This window comes from Agelaius phoeniceus, chromosome 6 (genome assembly GCF_051311805.1).
Source record: "Agelaius phoeniceus isolate bAgePho1 chromosome 6, bAgePho1.hap1, whole genome shotgun sequence".
NCBI classification, from domain to species: Eukaryota; Metazoa; Chordata; class Aves; order Passeriformes; family Icteridae; genus Agelaius; species Agelaius phoeniceus.
In genome coordinates, this window is record NC_135270.1 from 41036209 (window position 1) to 41049504 (window position 13296).

The 13296-nt window shown below is 52.0% G+C and overlaps 2 protein-coding genes across 2 annotated transcripts; both read right to left on the minus strand.

Annotated features, from left to right (window-relative positions):
- Positions 1-4003: 4003 nt before the first annotated feature.
- Positions 4004-6815, minus strand: LOC129121864 (prospero homeobox protein 2). Its single transcript, XM_054635374.2, has 3 exons — positions 6657-6815; positions 6012-6206; positions 4004-5912 (listed from the first exon to the last, which is right to left on the minus strand). The coding sequence occupies exons 1-3, from the start codon at positions 6813-6815 to the stop codon at positions 5727-5729; spliced, it is 540 nt and encodes a 179-aa protein (XP_054491349.2). The 3' UTR covers positions 4004-5726.
- A 447-nt stretch (positions 6816-7262) lies between these two features.
- Positions 7263-8997, minus strand: LOC143694376 (prospero homeobox protein 2-like). The gene has a single exon (XM_077180494.1). The coding sequence runs from the start codon at positions 8793-8795 to the stop codon at positions 7266-7268; it is 1530 nt and encodes a 509-aa protein (XP_077036609.1). The 5' UTR covers positions 8796-8997; the 3' UTR covers positions 7263-7265.
- Positions 8998-13296: the final 4299 nt, after the last annotated feature.

The following is a 13296-nucleotide window of genomic DNA, read 5'->3' on the forward strand; positions in this document are numbered from 1 at the left end:
GAAATTTTCTCAAATTTTAGGTCTAAAGTTTGTATGTTACCAGAAAAAGGAAAAAATTGAACATCGGACTTCACCTTCCACTCAGCAACCCGTATCATTAGATAAGAAGGAATTAGTATATGAATATGAACTCTGTCCTCACAAGTGTTGAGTGCTGACTTAAATCTGCTTTTCCTTCAGATCTGTGCACAGCTCTCCCTGGTTTTACTTGAATAGCCATTCTCAATCCTTCTCTATCAGGCCTGCTTTTAAAAACTGATTTATTGGTTTGATGTATGTGTATGCATGGACATGTGTGCTTTTTCTCTCACAGCCTGTCTGTCCTCCCACCCCAGCCACCCCCGTCCAGGACAAGCACCAGCCTGTGGGGTTTGGGTGGTGGAGACAGCTTCCAGCAGAGGCTGGCTGTGCTCACTCCTTTGTGTGCCCTTGATCAGAGTATCTCCCTCAAAAGCCCCTGGGTTACAGGATGGCCTCCCTGTCATGGTGTCCAGCCTATGGTGTCATGTCTGGGCAAAGCTCCAGTCTCCCTTCTCCAGCATGCTCATCTCTGCACCTGAGCTTTTGTGCTTGCACCTGAGCTGCTACAGCAGGCTGATGAGCCAGGGCAGCCATGGCTCTGGGGCTCCTTTCCCACTGGCAAAACAGGGCTTTCATTGAGTAAGTCAAGGGAGAACAGCTCACCTGGCTGCTGCTCTGCCATGGCACCTGGCAGAGCCCCAGTTCACATGTCCTGGTCCATGGTTCAACTAATACATTATTTCTTGGTGTGCAAAAGGAAAAAGCTTTTGCTATCAGCTAGACATACCAGTCTGTCCTGAGTGACCGACAGCCTGTTTTATTCTCAGGACTGCTCTCCACAGTCTCTCCATGCATTGCTTCACCTTCTCCCCAGGTGGTGCTAGGTCTGCAGCACAGGCAGCACTGTGCTCAAGAGGCAGAGGAAGGGCTGTCTTCTCCAGTGAAAAGTCACATCTCTCAAATGTGGTAATTGTACACTGGATTAATCTGTCCTTCCAGTGCTTATAATGGGACAGCAAATACTGAGTTTTCATGAACATGGACCACTGGCTCACTAAGGGATATTTATGTGGAGAGCTGCCCTGATGTCAAATAAGAATCTGACATGTGTGTTCGAGGAAAGGACCCTTTCACAAACATTTTTTTATCTGGGACCTTCTAGGGCTGGTTCAGTCACTGTAGACACGTGCAAGTCATTAAACATATTTTTGTTTATTTCTTCTATTTTATTGTCAATTTCCCCCAAACTATTTTGGCATACAGGGCAAACATTCAGTAGGAACTTCTTCAAGCTCTACTTAGCTACACATGAGTAATAAGGGCTCTTATGGTAGGTATTAATATAGAGGAGTATATAAGGGCTCTCAGGCCCTTGCCAGCTTAGTCAGTGTGGTCACACCTCCGTCTTTCAGCAGCCACAGCCTGGAGGCAGGAATCAGTGATTTTAAATATTTAGCAGCCTTTGCTGCTGTATAGTTGTGTGGACTCGTGTGTTGTGGATGGGCTGGGAATGCAATTGGAAATGTAAAAGGATAGCCCTGAGGAATTATTCCCGGAGGAGATAGTTATGAGTGCCTGTGGGCTTTTTGCATATACCACAGAAATTTGGATAGAGGGAAGGAAAGGATTTTTTTATTTAAAGATGAAACTCAGCAGTAGTGACTGCACTACCCAAATTACTTCCTTGGCTAATTAGTGGGAAATGGTGAAGAAAGAGCCCAGCAAGCCTGGGAGTCATGACCATAGTCTCTGTGTGGGCAGCAGCTCTCCCTTCTCCCCTCAGCCCTCCAGGCAGACTCACTTTTTCAGTAGGACTCTCTCTGTGGTGGCATCCATTAGGCTTTGTTTGAAAACTAGCTTCTATGTCTTGGGTACAACTAGAACATAAATGATGTTACACATCACACCCTGCACAGCACAGGTAGTGAAACCTTCATTTCATAGAAGCACAGAATATGCTGAGTTGGAAAGGACTCATCAGGATCATCCCGTTCAACTCCCCTCTCTGCCCAGAACACCCCAAGAGTTACACCATGGCTGAGAGATTGTTCAAATAATTCTTGAACGCTGTTAAACCTGGGGCTGTGACCACTTCCCTTGGGAGTCTGTGTCAGTTTCCAACCACCCCCAGGGTAAAACACCTTTTCCTGATATCTAACCTAAACTGACTCAGCCTCATGCCATTTCCTCAAGTCCTGTCACTGGTCACCAGAGAAGAAATCAGTGCCTGCCCCTCTGCTTCACCTTCTGAGGATGGTGGAGACACACAACCAGGCTTACCCCATCCCAGGTGCAGAGTCCACCACTTGCCCTTGTTCAGCTTCATACAACTGGTGCCCATCTGTCTGATTTGTTGAGGTCTCTCTGCAGGACCTCTCTGCCCTCAAGGGGGTTAACATTGGCAAACTTAGTATTCTGAGTATTCTTTTGATCCTGAGTCTAAGTCATTGAGATGTTGAAGAGACTGGAGCCCTGCAGAACCCCACCAGTAACTGGACAGTGTTGGAATTCACGCCCTATTTCCCTCACTCTTCAGGCTCCATTGTCCCTAGAGTAATTCCAGCTTTCCCCACCTCCCAGCAGATGTACTGCCTTCTCCATATCAGTACTTTGTGACTCAGGTAGGAGGGAAGGCAGTGTGAGTTCCTTCTTTCTCAGCTGGCTGCTGCTCTCCAAGGCTCTCACAGGAGCACAAGGCTCTTTGATTCAGCTCACTCGGCTTCAGCAGCAGAGTTGTGCCTGTCTGAGTGCAACCCCCTTGCTTCCAAACAGACAAGTGGCCCTGGAGGAGACAGCTGCACTCCAGGCTCCCCAGGCAGGATCTCTGCTTGCAGGAGGACCACAGGGTGACAAAAAGATGGGCAGATTCTACCTCTGCACCTCTGACACTTCTGTGGTCTCTGTCGCACTTGGCTGAAGGTAGACAGAGGTTAAAAAGCTGCCAAAGAAGATGCCAGCCAATGGTTCAAGTGTCCTGTAATCTGAGTCCTTTGCAGTCTCTCTAGCCATGCTGGGGGCCTTTTTGTTTTGTTTTCTGGGGGTTTGTTTTGGTTTTGTTGTTGTTGTTTTGGGGGGGATGTTGTGGGGGTTTTTTGTCTATTTTGGGGTTTCTTGGGGTTTTTTTTAGCATCTTTGTTGGATGGGAAATCTACATGGGTAGAATTGAACCCATGGATACAAGTAGGGAGACCTCATCACAGGCAAAGGATAACTGGTGCCAGATGCTGTTTGTCGTGGTCATACTGGCCCACATTTCCCAAAAAACAGTGTAATACACAGCTCTTTAGTTCCCACTTGTAATTATAGGGCAACCAGTGGAGCAAAAATACTGCTGCAAATAGTCCAGTCCTGTTAAATGTCTTCATTAATGTGTGTTTGAGGGAAGGACCCTTTCACGAACATTCCCTCCTTAGAGACACTTAAAACCCCTCCTGACATGGTCCTGGGCAGCCATCTCAGTGGCCCTGCTAGAGCAGGGGGTTTGACAAAATGACCTCCAGACATCTCCTACAACCTCAGCCACTGCGTGACTGCGATTTGGGGCACTGTCTTGTCCTCAGTCCCCCATCTGCTGTTTTACTGACACTCCTGGACTTGCATGTTACCACAGGAAGCAAGAAACTGCTACCCCCACCAGGAACTCTGTGTGAAAGGCTTTGTGTCAGCAGGATGCCTCCAGTAAACCTGTACCTTATGTTCCCTAATTATTTAGCTTGAACAGATGAATTTGCTGACCCTTCCCTAAGCCAGCCATCATTCCCCTTTCCAGCAGCTTTGGTTTTGCCTATCCAAAGGATTACTTAAGCTCTGGGGTCATTATTGCCTGCAGGAATGGCACATTCATGGTACCACCAGCAGCATTTATCTGATGTTGTACATTTGAGTCCAGACCCTTAAGCTTTGGGATATGGCTCTGTGTGCCTCCAGCCCCCCTTCCTGATCCTCACAAGTTGCACTTCAGAGCAGACTAATCATGAGGCACTGGGGTGAGGGGGCAGGTTTAAAGGAGCTGGTGTTGGTTAGTGGGGCCTGCTTGACCCCACAGAGGTGCTGGCAGAAGGACTGCCCTTTTTCTGCAGTGTTATTTTTCCCAACAAAAAGCCAGAAATTTCTAGGATAACTCTTTAGAACAGACATCATCAAATAGGTCTTCAGGGATGTAAAGGGGTAGCTTAAACAATGTGTTTATTTTAAAAGGAATCATGTAAATTTGGTGTTGGTGTTGTAAAATATACAAACTTGGAGAAATAAATATACAAAAAGAAGCAGGAAATCTGCATGGCCACACTCGTAATGGGGGGAACCATTATCAAACTGCCCCTATTTCGGAGCTCCCCATTATGTCCTGATGTTTCCACTTCTTTACTCCTGGAGATGCATTGCCTGTGGATCACCCCATGCATTTGTCTGATGCTGGAGCTGTGATTCTTCTCTCAAGAGTCACTTGCTGCACTCTAGTACCAACTGACATCTTACAGCACACCCAAAATTAACTTGGCCTTTTCCCAGTCTTCTTCTCCCTGAGGGTTTTGTGTGAGTATCTTGTGGCTCATCACTGCCCTCCCGGTGCCCTCATGCCATGCCTCTGTCAGGACTCCCTCCTCTTCACAGCCTTTTCCTCTCCACTGCCACCACTGTCAGGATTAGAGAGCCCTTAACACAAAACACTTCTCCATCAGGTAGAAAAGTGGTCTCTAAGTCTTGGCCACAGGGTAAAGAAACTTCCTTGAGTTTACAGCCCTTACAGCAATGGGGTTGTAGATGTCAAGGCCCAGTTCTTCCCCAGCTTGTGTTAAACCCACAGGGACTAATGGATCTCAAATCACATTCTACTCTTTCACCAGGGGCAGAGTACAGAACAGAGATGCTTGGGGCAGCTTTGCAAGCAGGAGCACGGTGTGAGGGAACGTGGATGGGTGTTTAACATGGAGCTGTTCTCCCAGGTGATGAGCTGATGGAGGCTCTTTGGAGTGCCAAGCAGAGCTGGCTGTGCACCCTGCTCTGCTCCAGCATGCCAGAGAACACTGCTGGAGAGTACACACTGCTTGGCCACAGCACACAGCTGCACGGGGGGGTCTGGTCTAACAGCACAGGGGAGGTGGAGGAGACTGTTATTCTTGTTGGCTACAACAAACATAGTTTTTACATATCCCAGACAGGAACAGCTATCCCCATGGAGTGCTTGAAGCGCTGGAATTCACCAGCTGTTTTCTTTGGACACTGGTGTGTTGTATCTGGACAGAATCTGAGTCATGCTTTTGGACTCAGTACATCCGCTAGTCTGCTGTGCCAAGGAAACTTTGCCCACTACTAGGACCTCTTCCTGTTTTATAAACAGCAAGGCTGTTTGCCCTGGTATTTGACCCTCTGAAAGAGAGAATGAAGGCAGCTCAGTCAGGATCATAGGGAGAGCTGGGACAGGGCAACTTCTCAGGCTCCAACCTGATGGCTTCATCTCTGTCCCTCCCTTCTGGTGGTCCTCACCAGTTCTGAGCAGCAGAATAAAAGGCGCATAATGCAGCATATGCAATGCAGCATAAAATCCCAGCACATGAGGCAAGTGATAGGCCTCACCTAAGGAGCTGTCTTACAGAGAGTGCATGGCTCTCAGAGAGAGAATACCCCAAAAAACAGGTACTGTACAGAGTGCCCATGAGGTGCACATGGTGGCTGCACACACAACCCAGGGCTGCTTTCACAGAGACTCAGCTGTGGAGCAGTTCCTGGGAGCAGCCAGCAGCTTTGAACCCTTCTGGGATGTCACTGTCCAGTTTGGAAATGATTTTGTAAATGGGTTTCTTCCAGGAGGGGTCAGCATCCTTGCCTGCCCTGACGGCACTGAAGAACTCCTGCAGTGTCAGGCTGGCCACCTCCAGGAAGCGCCCTGGCACCTGCAGCAAGACAGGCATCAGCCAGTGACACCACCATGTCATGGTACCTCCTGATCCCCACAAACACCACCACCCCCTTTCCCCCATCCCCCTCCTCACCTCGAAGTCATTCCCCTTGTTGTAGTGCATGTTGAGGGCACGGAAGAGCTCTGAGTCCCGGGAGACCTGGAGAGTGCAAGCGTCCACAACACCCTCCAGCAGGGCCTGCCGGGCAAACTTCTCCACCTGGATGTAGTAAAACTCACGGAAGTTGCTGAACCACTTGATGAGCTGGGAGGTGATGCAGCGGCTGAACTGGTGGGGGGACAGCCAGAGGATGGTGTTAGGCCAGCTTGGATCCTCCCTCCCCACGAGCCCCTGCACACCCAACCAGGCACTGCTGGACTGGCCCAAACCCAGCCCTGCCCCAAGTTGGGGAAATGACATCAGCGTGTCCCAGGTGTTCTCCACACTGGGATTCGGATCCCAGCTGCCCTGCAGTGAGAAGGCACATTCATGGGGTGCTTTAATCTGAATAACTCGATTGCACAGAGTGAAGAGCTGACAGCCCATGTCTGCCACCACCCTGTGCACCTGCTCCTGGGCAGCCCATGCTGAAATAAATGGGTGCTGTCCCCCATCTCCTGCCAGCAGGGCAGGGGGACACAAGAGCAGCCCTTTCCTCATGGTTCCCAGGGAGGCAGGCTAGGTGCCACACCACATGGGAGCCCTGCCCAGCAGCAGTTCTGGCTGCTGCTCTTTTACCTGCACGTCAAGGAAGTAGGTCTTCAGCAGAGTGGAGCTGGGGTAGCGGGTGAAGAAAAACATCAGCTTGGCCTTCTTCAGGTGCCCGGGGGTCAGCGCCTCCTGTATCTGCCCTGGGGTCAAGGAAAGCCTGCACGTAGCCAATCCCGAGCTCGGCATGTCCCTGAGCACCACCCCTGACACACCATGCCCAGTGCCCTCAATAGCGCCTCATGGCCTGTAAGGGGGGCAGAGGGGGTTCATCCTTGGCTGGACAGCCTCTGTTTTTTTCCTTGAGAATCCCTGAGGAAGCTGATGCTCCCCACAGCACTTCACAGTCTTGTGAGAGCCAGAATTTCTATGAGACTCCTGCTCATGGTTTAAGATGACAGGACCCCCAGTACAGCCCAAGAGGAGGCTTGGTAGCTCCTGGCTTGTACCCACAGCTATGCTACAGCATCTGGCCAACCCTGAGGAGTGGCAGTGCCCCTCCATGGCTTAGGGCTCCTTTCCTGCCCACACCTGTTTAGCCCCTGTAGAGCAGCAGGGACCTTGGCCCTGTGGAGACCAGCAGGGGCAGTGCCAAGCTGTGGCTCCAGAGGACAAGGGGACCACATTCCCCAGGGACCTCTAGCTGCCCCCAAAGGATATGTGGGTCGAGGCAAAGGGTGTTCCATCATTTGCAGCTGGCAGCTCACCATGGCCATCCCTGCCAGCTGGCAGCAGTGCCAGGCTCTCCATGCTGGCAGGGCTCAGGGGCAGGGGATGGTGCTGCTGCTGTCTCGCAATCGATGACCTCAGTTTAACAGATCCCCAGGACAGCTTGAGGGGCTCTGGACAACCCCTCTCCAGAGCAGATGGGCTCTCACAAGAGTCGCTGCCCCAGGGGCTGTGCTGGCCATAGCCCAACAGCTGGCTCAGCAGCTGTCTGTGCTGGACAGGCGTGGCTGAGCCCAGGGAATAACCCATGCTGGGTACCCGAGAGGATTTTTTGACCCCCTTTGAGCTGAAGGAGGCAGCATAAGAACCCAGGCTCTTCCCCAAAGCTCCTGTCAGGGCCTCAGCCTGGGGTGAGCCCAGGGAGCCTGGTGCATTCATGGCAGATGGCTTAGCAAGTGGCTTTCTGCATTTCCCACCAGCAGAATACTCTCTCCTGGCATCTGGCCCCAGCATCGGAAGGCTGTGGAGCTGCTTCTGGATGTGGCTGTCTGCCTTTGGCCAGAGAGTCTTCAGGACAGAGTCCACTACCTGGCATGTCACCACAGACAGCTCATGCTTCAGTGCCTGTGAGAGTACCCTCACTGACGAGGGCAGGCCACCTGTGTCACCTCTGTCCTCAGCCTCCTCCAGCCCACACGCCTCCAGGACACTCCTCCTGAGAGGCACTCGGCGTGGGTTGCTGGTGGCAGTGGCACTGTCCTTGTTCAGTCTGTCTTCAGGCTTTCCAGGCAGTGGCTGCACTTTCTCTGAATCTTCCTGTGTTTGGGCAGCATCCTCAGAGTCACAGACTTGGTAGAACTTCTCCTGAAGCCACCTCAGCTGCTGCTCTAAGAAGCAGAGCTGCTCTTTCAGCTGCTGGCAGCCCTTGGCATGGGAGCTGCCCCCTGTGGGAGCCACTCTTCCAGCTGCCCCCATGCCCTGCTGGGGCACTCTTGGCTTCCTCTTGCTCTCCTGGGGCATTTCCCCACCCCTTTCCCTCTCATGCCCAAAAGCTGCCTCCAGGCTCATGTCAGATGCCTGCGGGGTTGGTGGGAGGCTCATGCCCTGGATGATGCTCTCCACCCTGGCCCGCTTGGCTCGTAGGTGCTGGTCACAGAGCTGCTCCTGTGGGTGCTGGTTGGAGAGCTCATCCCCACCACCAGCACAGGGCAGGGGAGCTGGGACACGGGTCCTGGGGAAAGCCAGGGCTTGTGCTTCTTCTCCAGGACATGCACCACATTTGTAGTCATGAGGCAGGGCCACTGCCTGAGAGGAAGGGAAAAGAATGGTGGGATCCATGTTCCTGCCAACCATTGTGTGGCTGAGGAGCTGTGGAATCAGGGATGCACTGGGGGAAGGCAGGAGAGAGTTAGTCTGGAAACAGGGCTCCAGTTTCAGCCCCTGGCCATGCCCTGAAGTGGCACGGTCTCTATCCCGCTCAAAGCCAGTCCTGCTGTCCATCGTATCTTCTTCCTGCCTGGACAGACTGGCAGGCTTCCAGATGTTTGATGTTTCAGCCTGCTAGTGCTGTGGAACTGGAGAAAGAGCAAGAAAGAAGACCTCATACAGAGCAGTTTTCCAAGCACAGGGCCAGAGATTTTTTTTTTTCTCCCAGATTTCCATGGCATCCCTGCTCCCCTGCAAAAACTATTTCACCAGGGAACGACTCAGACAGAAACCTCCAGGCACTGCAAAACCTGTGAGCAGACTGTCAGATGTCACACGCCAGCAGCAATGCCCTGGGCACCACCCCACCACCCACCTACCAGCCAGGCATTCATCGTGCCCAGAGTACATTTCACCTTGTGAAAAATGCATATTTTATTAATGGCTTTTCACAAATATTAAAATTAATATTATATGTATTGTGTTAGAAAGTAATGCTGTATTAATTCTTTTAAGTAGTGTGTTAAATATAGTTTTAGGTTATGAAAAAATGTTAGAATAGAAATTATGCTATGTAGGATACTTTTTTTTAAGAAAGGACTCGCAGCACGATAGCAGCCACAAGACACCTGAATCTTTCAGAGAAAAAGAATTTATTGCCCTCTTATCAGAAGAAATTATCTTCTTCCCACCTCAAAGGCACTGTTAGGATTCAGAGGAAGAAATTGACAATGACCAGACAGAATCCTCTATTTGAATGGAATTTATGCATCATGTATGGGGTGTATGAATATGCAACAGGTTATTGTTTTTAAGGGTTAATCCTTTGTCAACGAGGGTCCTTTTTTGGGCTTATGCTGCCCAGAAAAAGGTACCTGGATGTCCATAACTCTTTGTTTCTATTGTCTCATATTGTCCTAATCCAAATTGTCCAAATTATTATTACTCTAATTGTATTACTATTTTTATAACCATTTTATTACTATTAAACTTTTAAAATTTTAAAAACAAGTGATTGGTATTTTTCACAACCGGCTTTGGGCCCGGCAGTGCCTGGCAGCACAAACTTCCCACATCACCAGCTGCATCTGCACCAGAGGCATTTGGGGAGACTGCCCTCTGGGCTTGTGGACTCTGCTGTGAGGGCAGGGAGCAGCAGGCAGAGCCCTTTGCCACGTACACCTGGGCAAAGGGTGGGTTTGGTGCTCCTGGGTGCTGGCAGAGCGCAGAGGAGCAGCTGCATCCCTGGTGAAGGTATTGACACAGCCAGCTAGGCCATGGGTGCTGCCAGCTCTGCTGGCCCCAACACCCCCAGAGAGCCCCCAGGGCTCGGGGAAGGGTGGCAGCACCTGGGGCTGGGCGAGCACAAAGAGCCTGGTGGAGGAGGGCACAGAGAGGGTAAAAGTGCAGTGTGACCTGCTGTGAGCAAGATGCATCGAGATGTTCAGGCTAATGCAGCATGGGGTTCCTAAGGGCTTGGCAAAACACTGAATAAAATAAATGAGGATGGGGATTATCAGGGAAGAGAAAAAATACTGAGCCAGCAGCCTCAGGCTTAAAATTGTCATGCTGGCTCCAAGCAGGGATTCACCCCCTCCGCTCATTCCCCCCTTGCACAGCTTTGCAAAAGTGTAAAACATTGTATCCTAGGCGATTACACAGTAACCATCCCTGAGGGATGTTTCTTCCTTATCCACATTAATTAGCAGCAGCTTTGCACCGCTAAATTAGGACAGCTCTTGTCTTTTCCGGACACCTTTTAAAGTCTGAGATTCTTTTGCTGTTCCCAGAAATACCTGATCATTTTCAACACCATCAGTCTCCTGTCCCTGTAGCTGCTCCAGGCCAAGTCCTCCAGGCAGTGTAGAAAATGGGTTTCTTCTCAGGGGGTTTTAGCAGGTTGCCTTTCTTCAAACACCCTGAATTCCAGGCAGGTGCCTGGGAGACTCTACCTTTTGCAGAGCCATAGTCTTGACAAACCAAGTATTTTCTGGGTTATCTGACACCACATGTTGATCTGTGTTGCCTCCCCACCCATCCACACCATTAGGGTTTCATTTTCCTAAGAGTCTGGTGTAGGGCCTTTCAAACTGCTCAGTTTATCCTCAGCCAGCACAAGGGTGGGGTGCCAGCAGCTCTCACCATCCTGCCTTGCCCTTGTGTTACAAGCTTGACCATTGCCTGCAGCTGCCTCTCAGCCTGCCCTCTGCACCCAGCACAGTCACACAGCAAACACACTGCAGTCACAGATTCCATCCAGCCTTAATCCTTCCTCAGTGGTGTGGTCCTGTAACCTCACTGTTTTTCTACAGAAACACCTTATTTTGACACTTGCTCACAATTTCTCTCATCTGCTGTGCTCAACAGCAGGGTCAGTCAGGAGCTTGCCTGTCCCCTGGGCTGAGGTTTCCCAGTCCCCTGGAACCTGTGATACATCCCTTTTAAACAGATCAACTCAGAGCTGGCAAGGTGACCTCCACCTGCTTGAGATTTCCAGCATCGCGTTCTTTCTTCTGGAGATTTGGAGGGAGGGAGCAGAGCCTCCTGTCCCAGGCCACAGCAGCCTGCTGTGGGTGGCCCTGGCTCCCCCTCGCAGCATCCCTGGCACCGCCGGACCAGCAGGTGCTGCCCTAAGCAAACTCCTCCTGCTGATGCAGCTCTTTCCCCACGAAGTTAGCGGGTGCGTGCTTTGGTTCCCACTCTTACTGGCAGCTTTCACTAGTGCCACCCTCCAGAACACTAAAAAGCAGCCGAGACTCCTCCTACCTGAAGAAAAAGGAACGGAACGAAGATGCTCAGAAGACGAGGGCAGTGTGCCTTCTCCAAAATTGAAGCCGCCGCCCCTCGTGGGCTCCCTGAGTGCTCCTCGGTGGGACAGCCGTGCACGGAGCGGCGGGCTGTCCGTCCGGACGGAAATTCCCCGCAGCGCCTTCCCCGGCCGCCGCATGGCTCTGGCCGGGGGCACCGGTGCCCGAGCCGAGCCGCGGGCAGCCCCGGGAGCGCGGTGCCCGAGGGCAGCCCCGGGAGCGCGGTGCCCGAGGGCAGCCCCGGGAGCGCGGGGAGCGCGGTGCCCAAAAGCAGCCCCGGGAGCCCCGGAGGCGCGGTGCCCGAGGGCAGCCCCGGGAGCACCGGGAGCGCGGGGAGCGCGGTGCCCGAGGGCAGCCCCGGGAGCGCCGGGAGCCACAGAGGCAGTGCCGGCGCGTCCTCCCGCCGCGCTCAGGGCCTTTAAAGAGGGAGTGGGGAGGCCGGAGGCAGCCAACCAGCTGGAAACGACTTCTGAATATGCAGATGGACAGCCAGGAGGTCAGGTCCAACACCAGCGTCCGGCCACCTTCCCTGCTGTGTGCCGCAGTCGTAGCCCCTGGAGCCAGACAGGCAAGGGCTATCAGGTGCCGAGCTGCTGGCTGCCCAGGTGGGCAGAGGCCCAGAGGAGCAATTTTGGCCTGGAATTTGGCCGGAAGCCCCATTCAGGACCCAGGATAGTGAAATGTTAGTGAGACAATGCAAATACAGCAGGCTGACAAGCCGTGCCACAGGCAAGGAAGGAGCTGGCCCAGATCCCACCAGCTACCCATCTTCCATGGAAGGTGGCCAGGTATTTCCCACATCCCACACCATGCAGGCACGGAGGCAATTTGGCTGTCCTGGAGGTCTACAGCATAGGACATGGGCAAAAAATGGGACAACACAGGAGAAGCAGCAGCACGGAGTCCCTTGTTTGTCACAGGGTGCTTTACAGACAGCACCAGCAGAGCTGGCATCACTCCCAGCTGAGCACATCCTCGCCCCAGCCCCAGGGCAAACCCACCTGCCCCAGCAGCACACCAGTGGTTGTCAGACACTTCTCCTCATGCAGGAGCTGTGGGTGGGTAGGCAAAGCCTAGCCATGCATGCCACTCCTGGGGCTTCATCTACTGTGCTTCCACAGGCTAACTGAGCATGGCAATGCCTGGTGTATTCACTGGGGAGGCAGGAGGCTGTGGTTAAAGGCAGTTGACATCAGGTGGTCAATACTGTTCAAGGCAAGAACAACAAGATCTGTCTTCGAAAGATGGATCACAGAGAAATCCCTGGCAGAGAGCCTTTCTGGCTCAGTTACCTTTTATTAGAGCAGTCAGCTCATCCTCAAAGCCTCAGAGACTATCCCCTGTTGATTTTTATTCAACCTCTTTCCTTTGAAAATGATCTCATATTTTGAAGCTTGCAGTTAACCATTCATGTATTATTAAGCAGTGGCTAAATTAAGCACATGTGCATAACCCAGACTTGGCTCCTTGAGAGATGCCTGGCTGCCAGACAGCCCTTTGTAACTATCCTGAGCTGATTCTCAGAATCTGTAAATAGGTTCCTTGGGTTTTCCTCCACCTGTGGTTCCCTGCCTGGAAGCAGGCAGAAAACAGGAGCTAGCTGGGGAATTCTCAAATGTTTTCAACATACAGAGTGCAGCTGAAGAACAGGGCTTACTTGTGGGCTCATTTTCCTGTTTGCCATGGTGAATGACCTAATGAGGTCATTCTAACCATGCAGCATCCCACGGGGTGATGCCTGCGGCAATGTCACCACACACAGCGCCGCG

Bases quoted from the DNA above. Each gene is read 5' to 3' on its own strand.
- LOC129121864 (XM_054635374.2), bottom strand. From the start codon at position 6,815: ATGCCGAGCTCGGGATTGGCTACGTGCAGGCTTTCCTTGACCCCAGGG. The intron at 6,207-6,656 runs GTAAAAGAGCAG...TCCCCCCACCAG, and splicing joins CCTACTTCCTTGACGTGCAG to TTCAGCCGCTGCATCACCTC. The intron at 5,913-6,011 runs GTGAGGAGGGGG...GTCTTGCTGCAG, and splicing joins ACAAGGGGAATGACTTCGAG to GTGCCAGGGCGCTTCCTGGA.
- LOC143694376 (XM_077180494.1), bottom strand. From the start codon at position 8,795: ATGGACAGCAGGACTGGCTTTGAGCGGGATAGAGACCGTGCCACTTCA.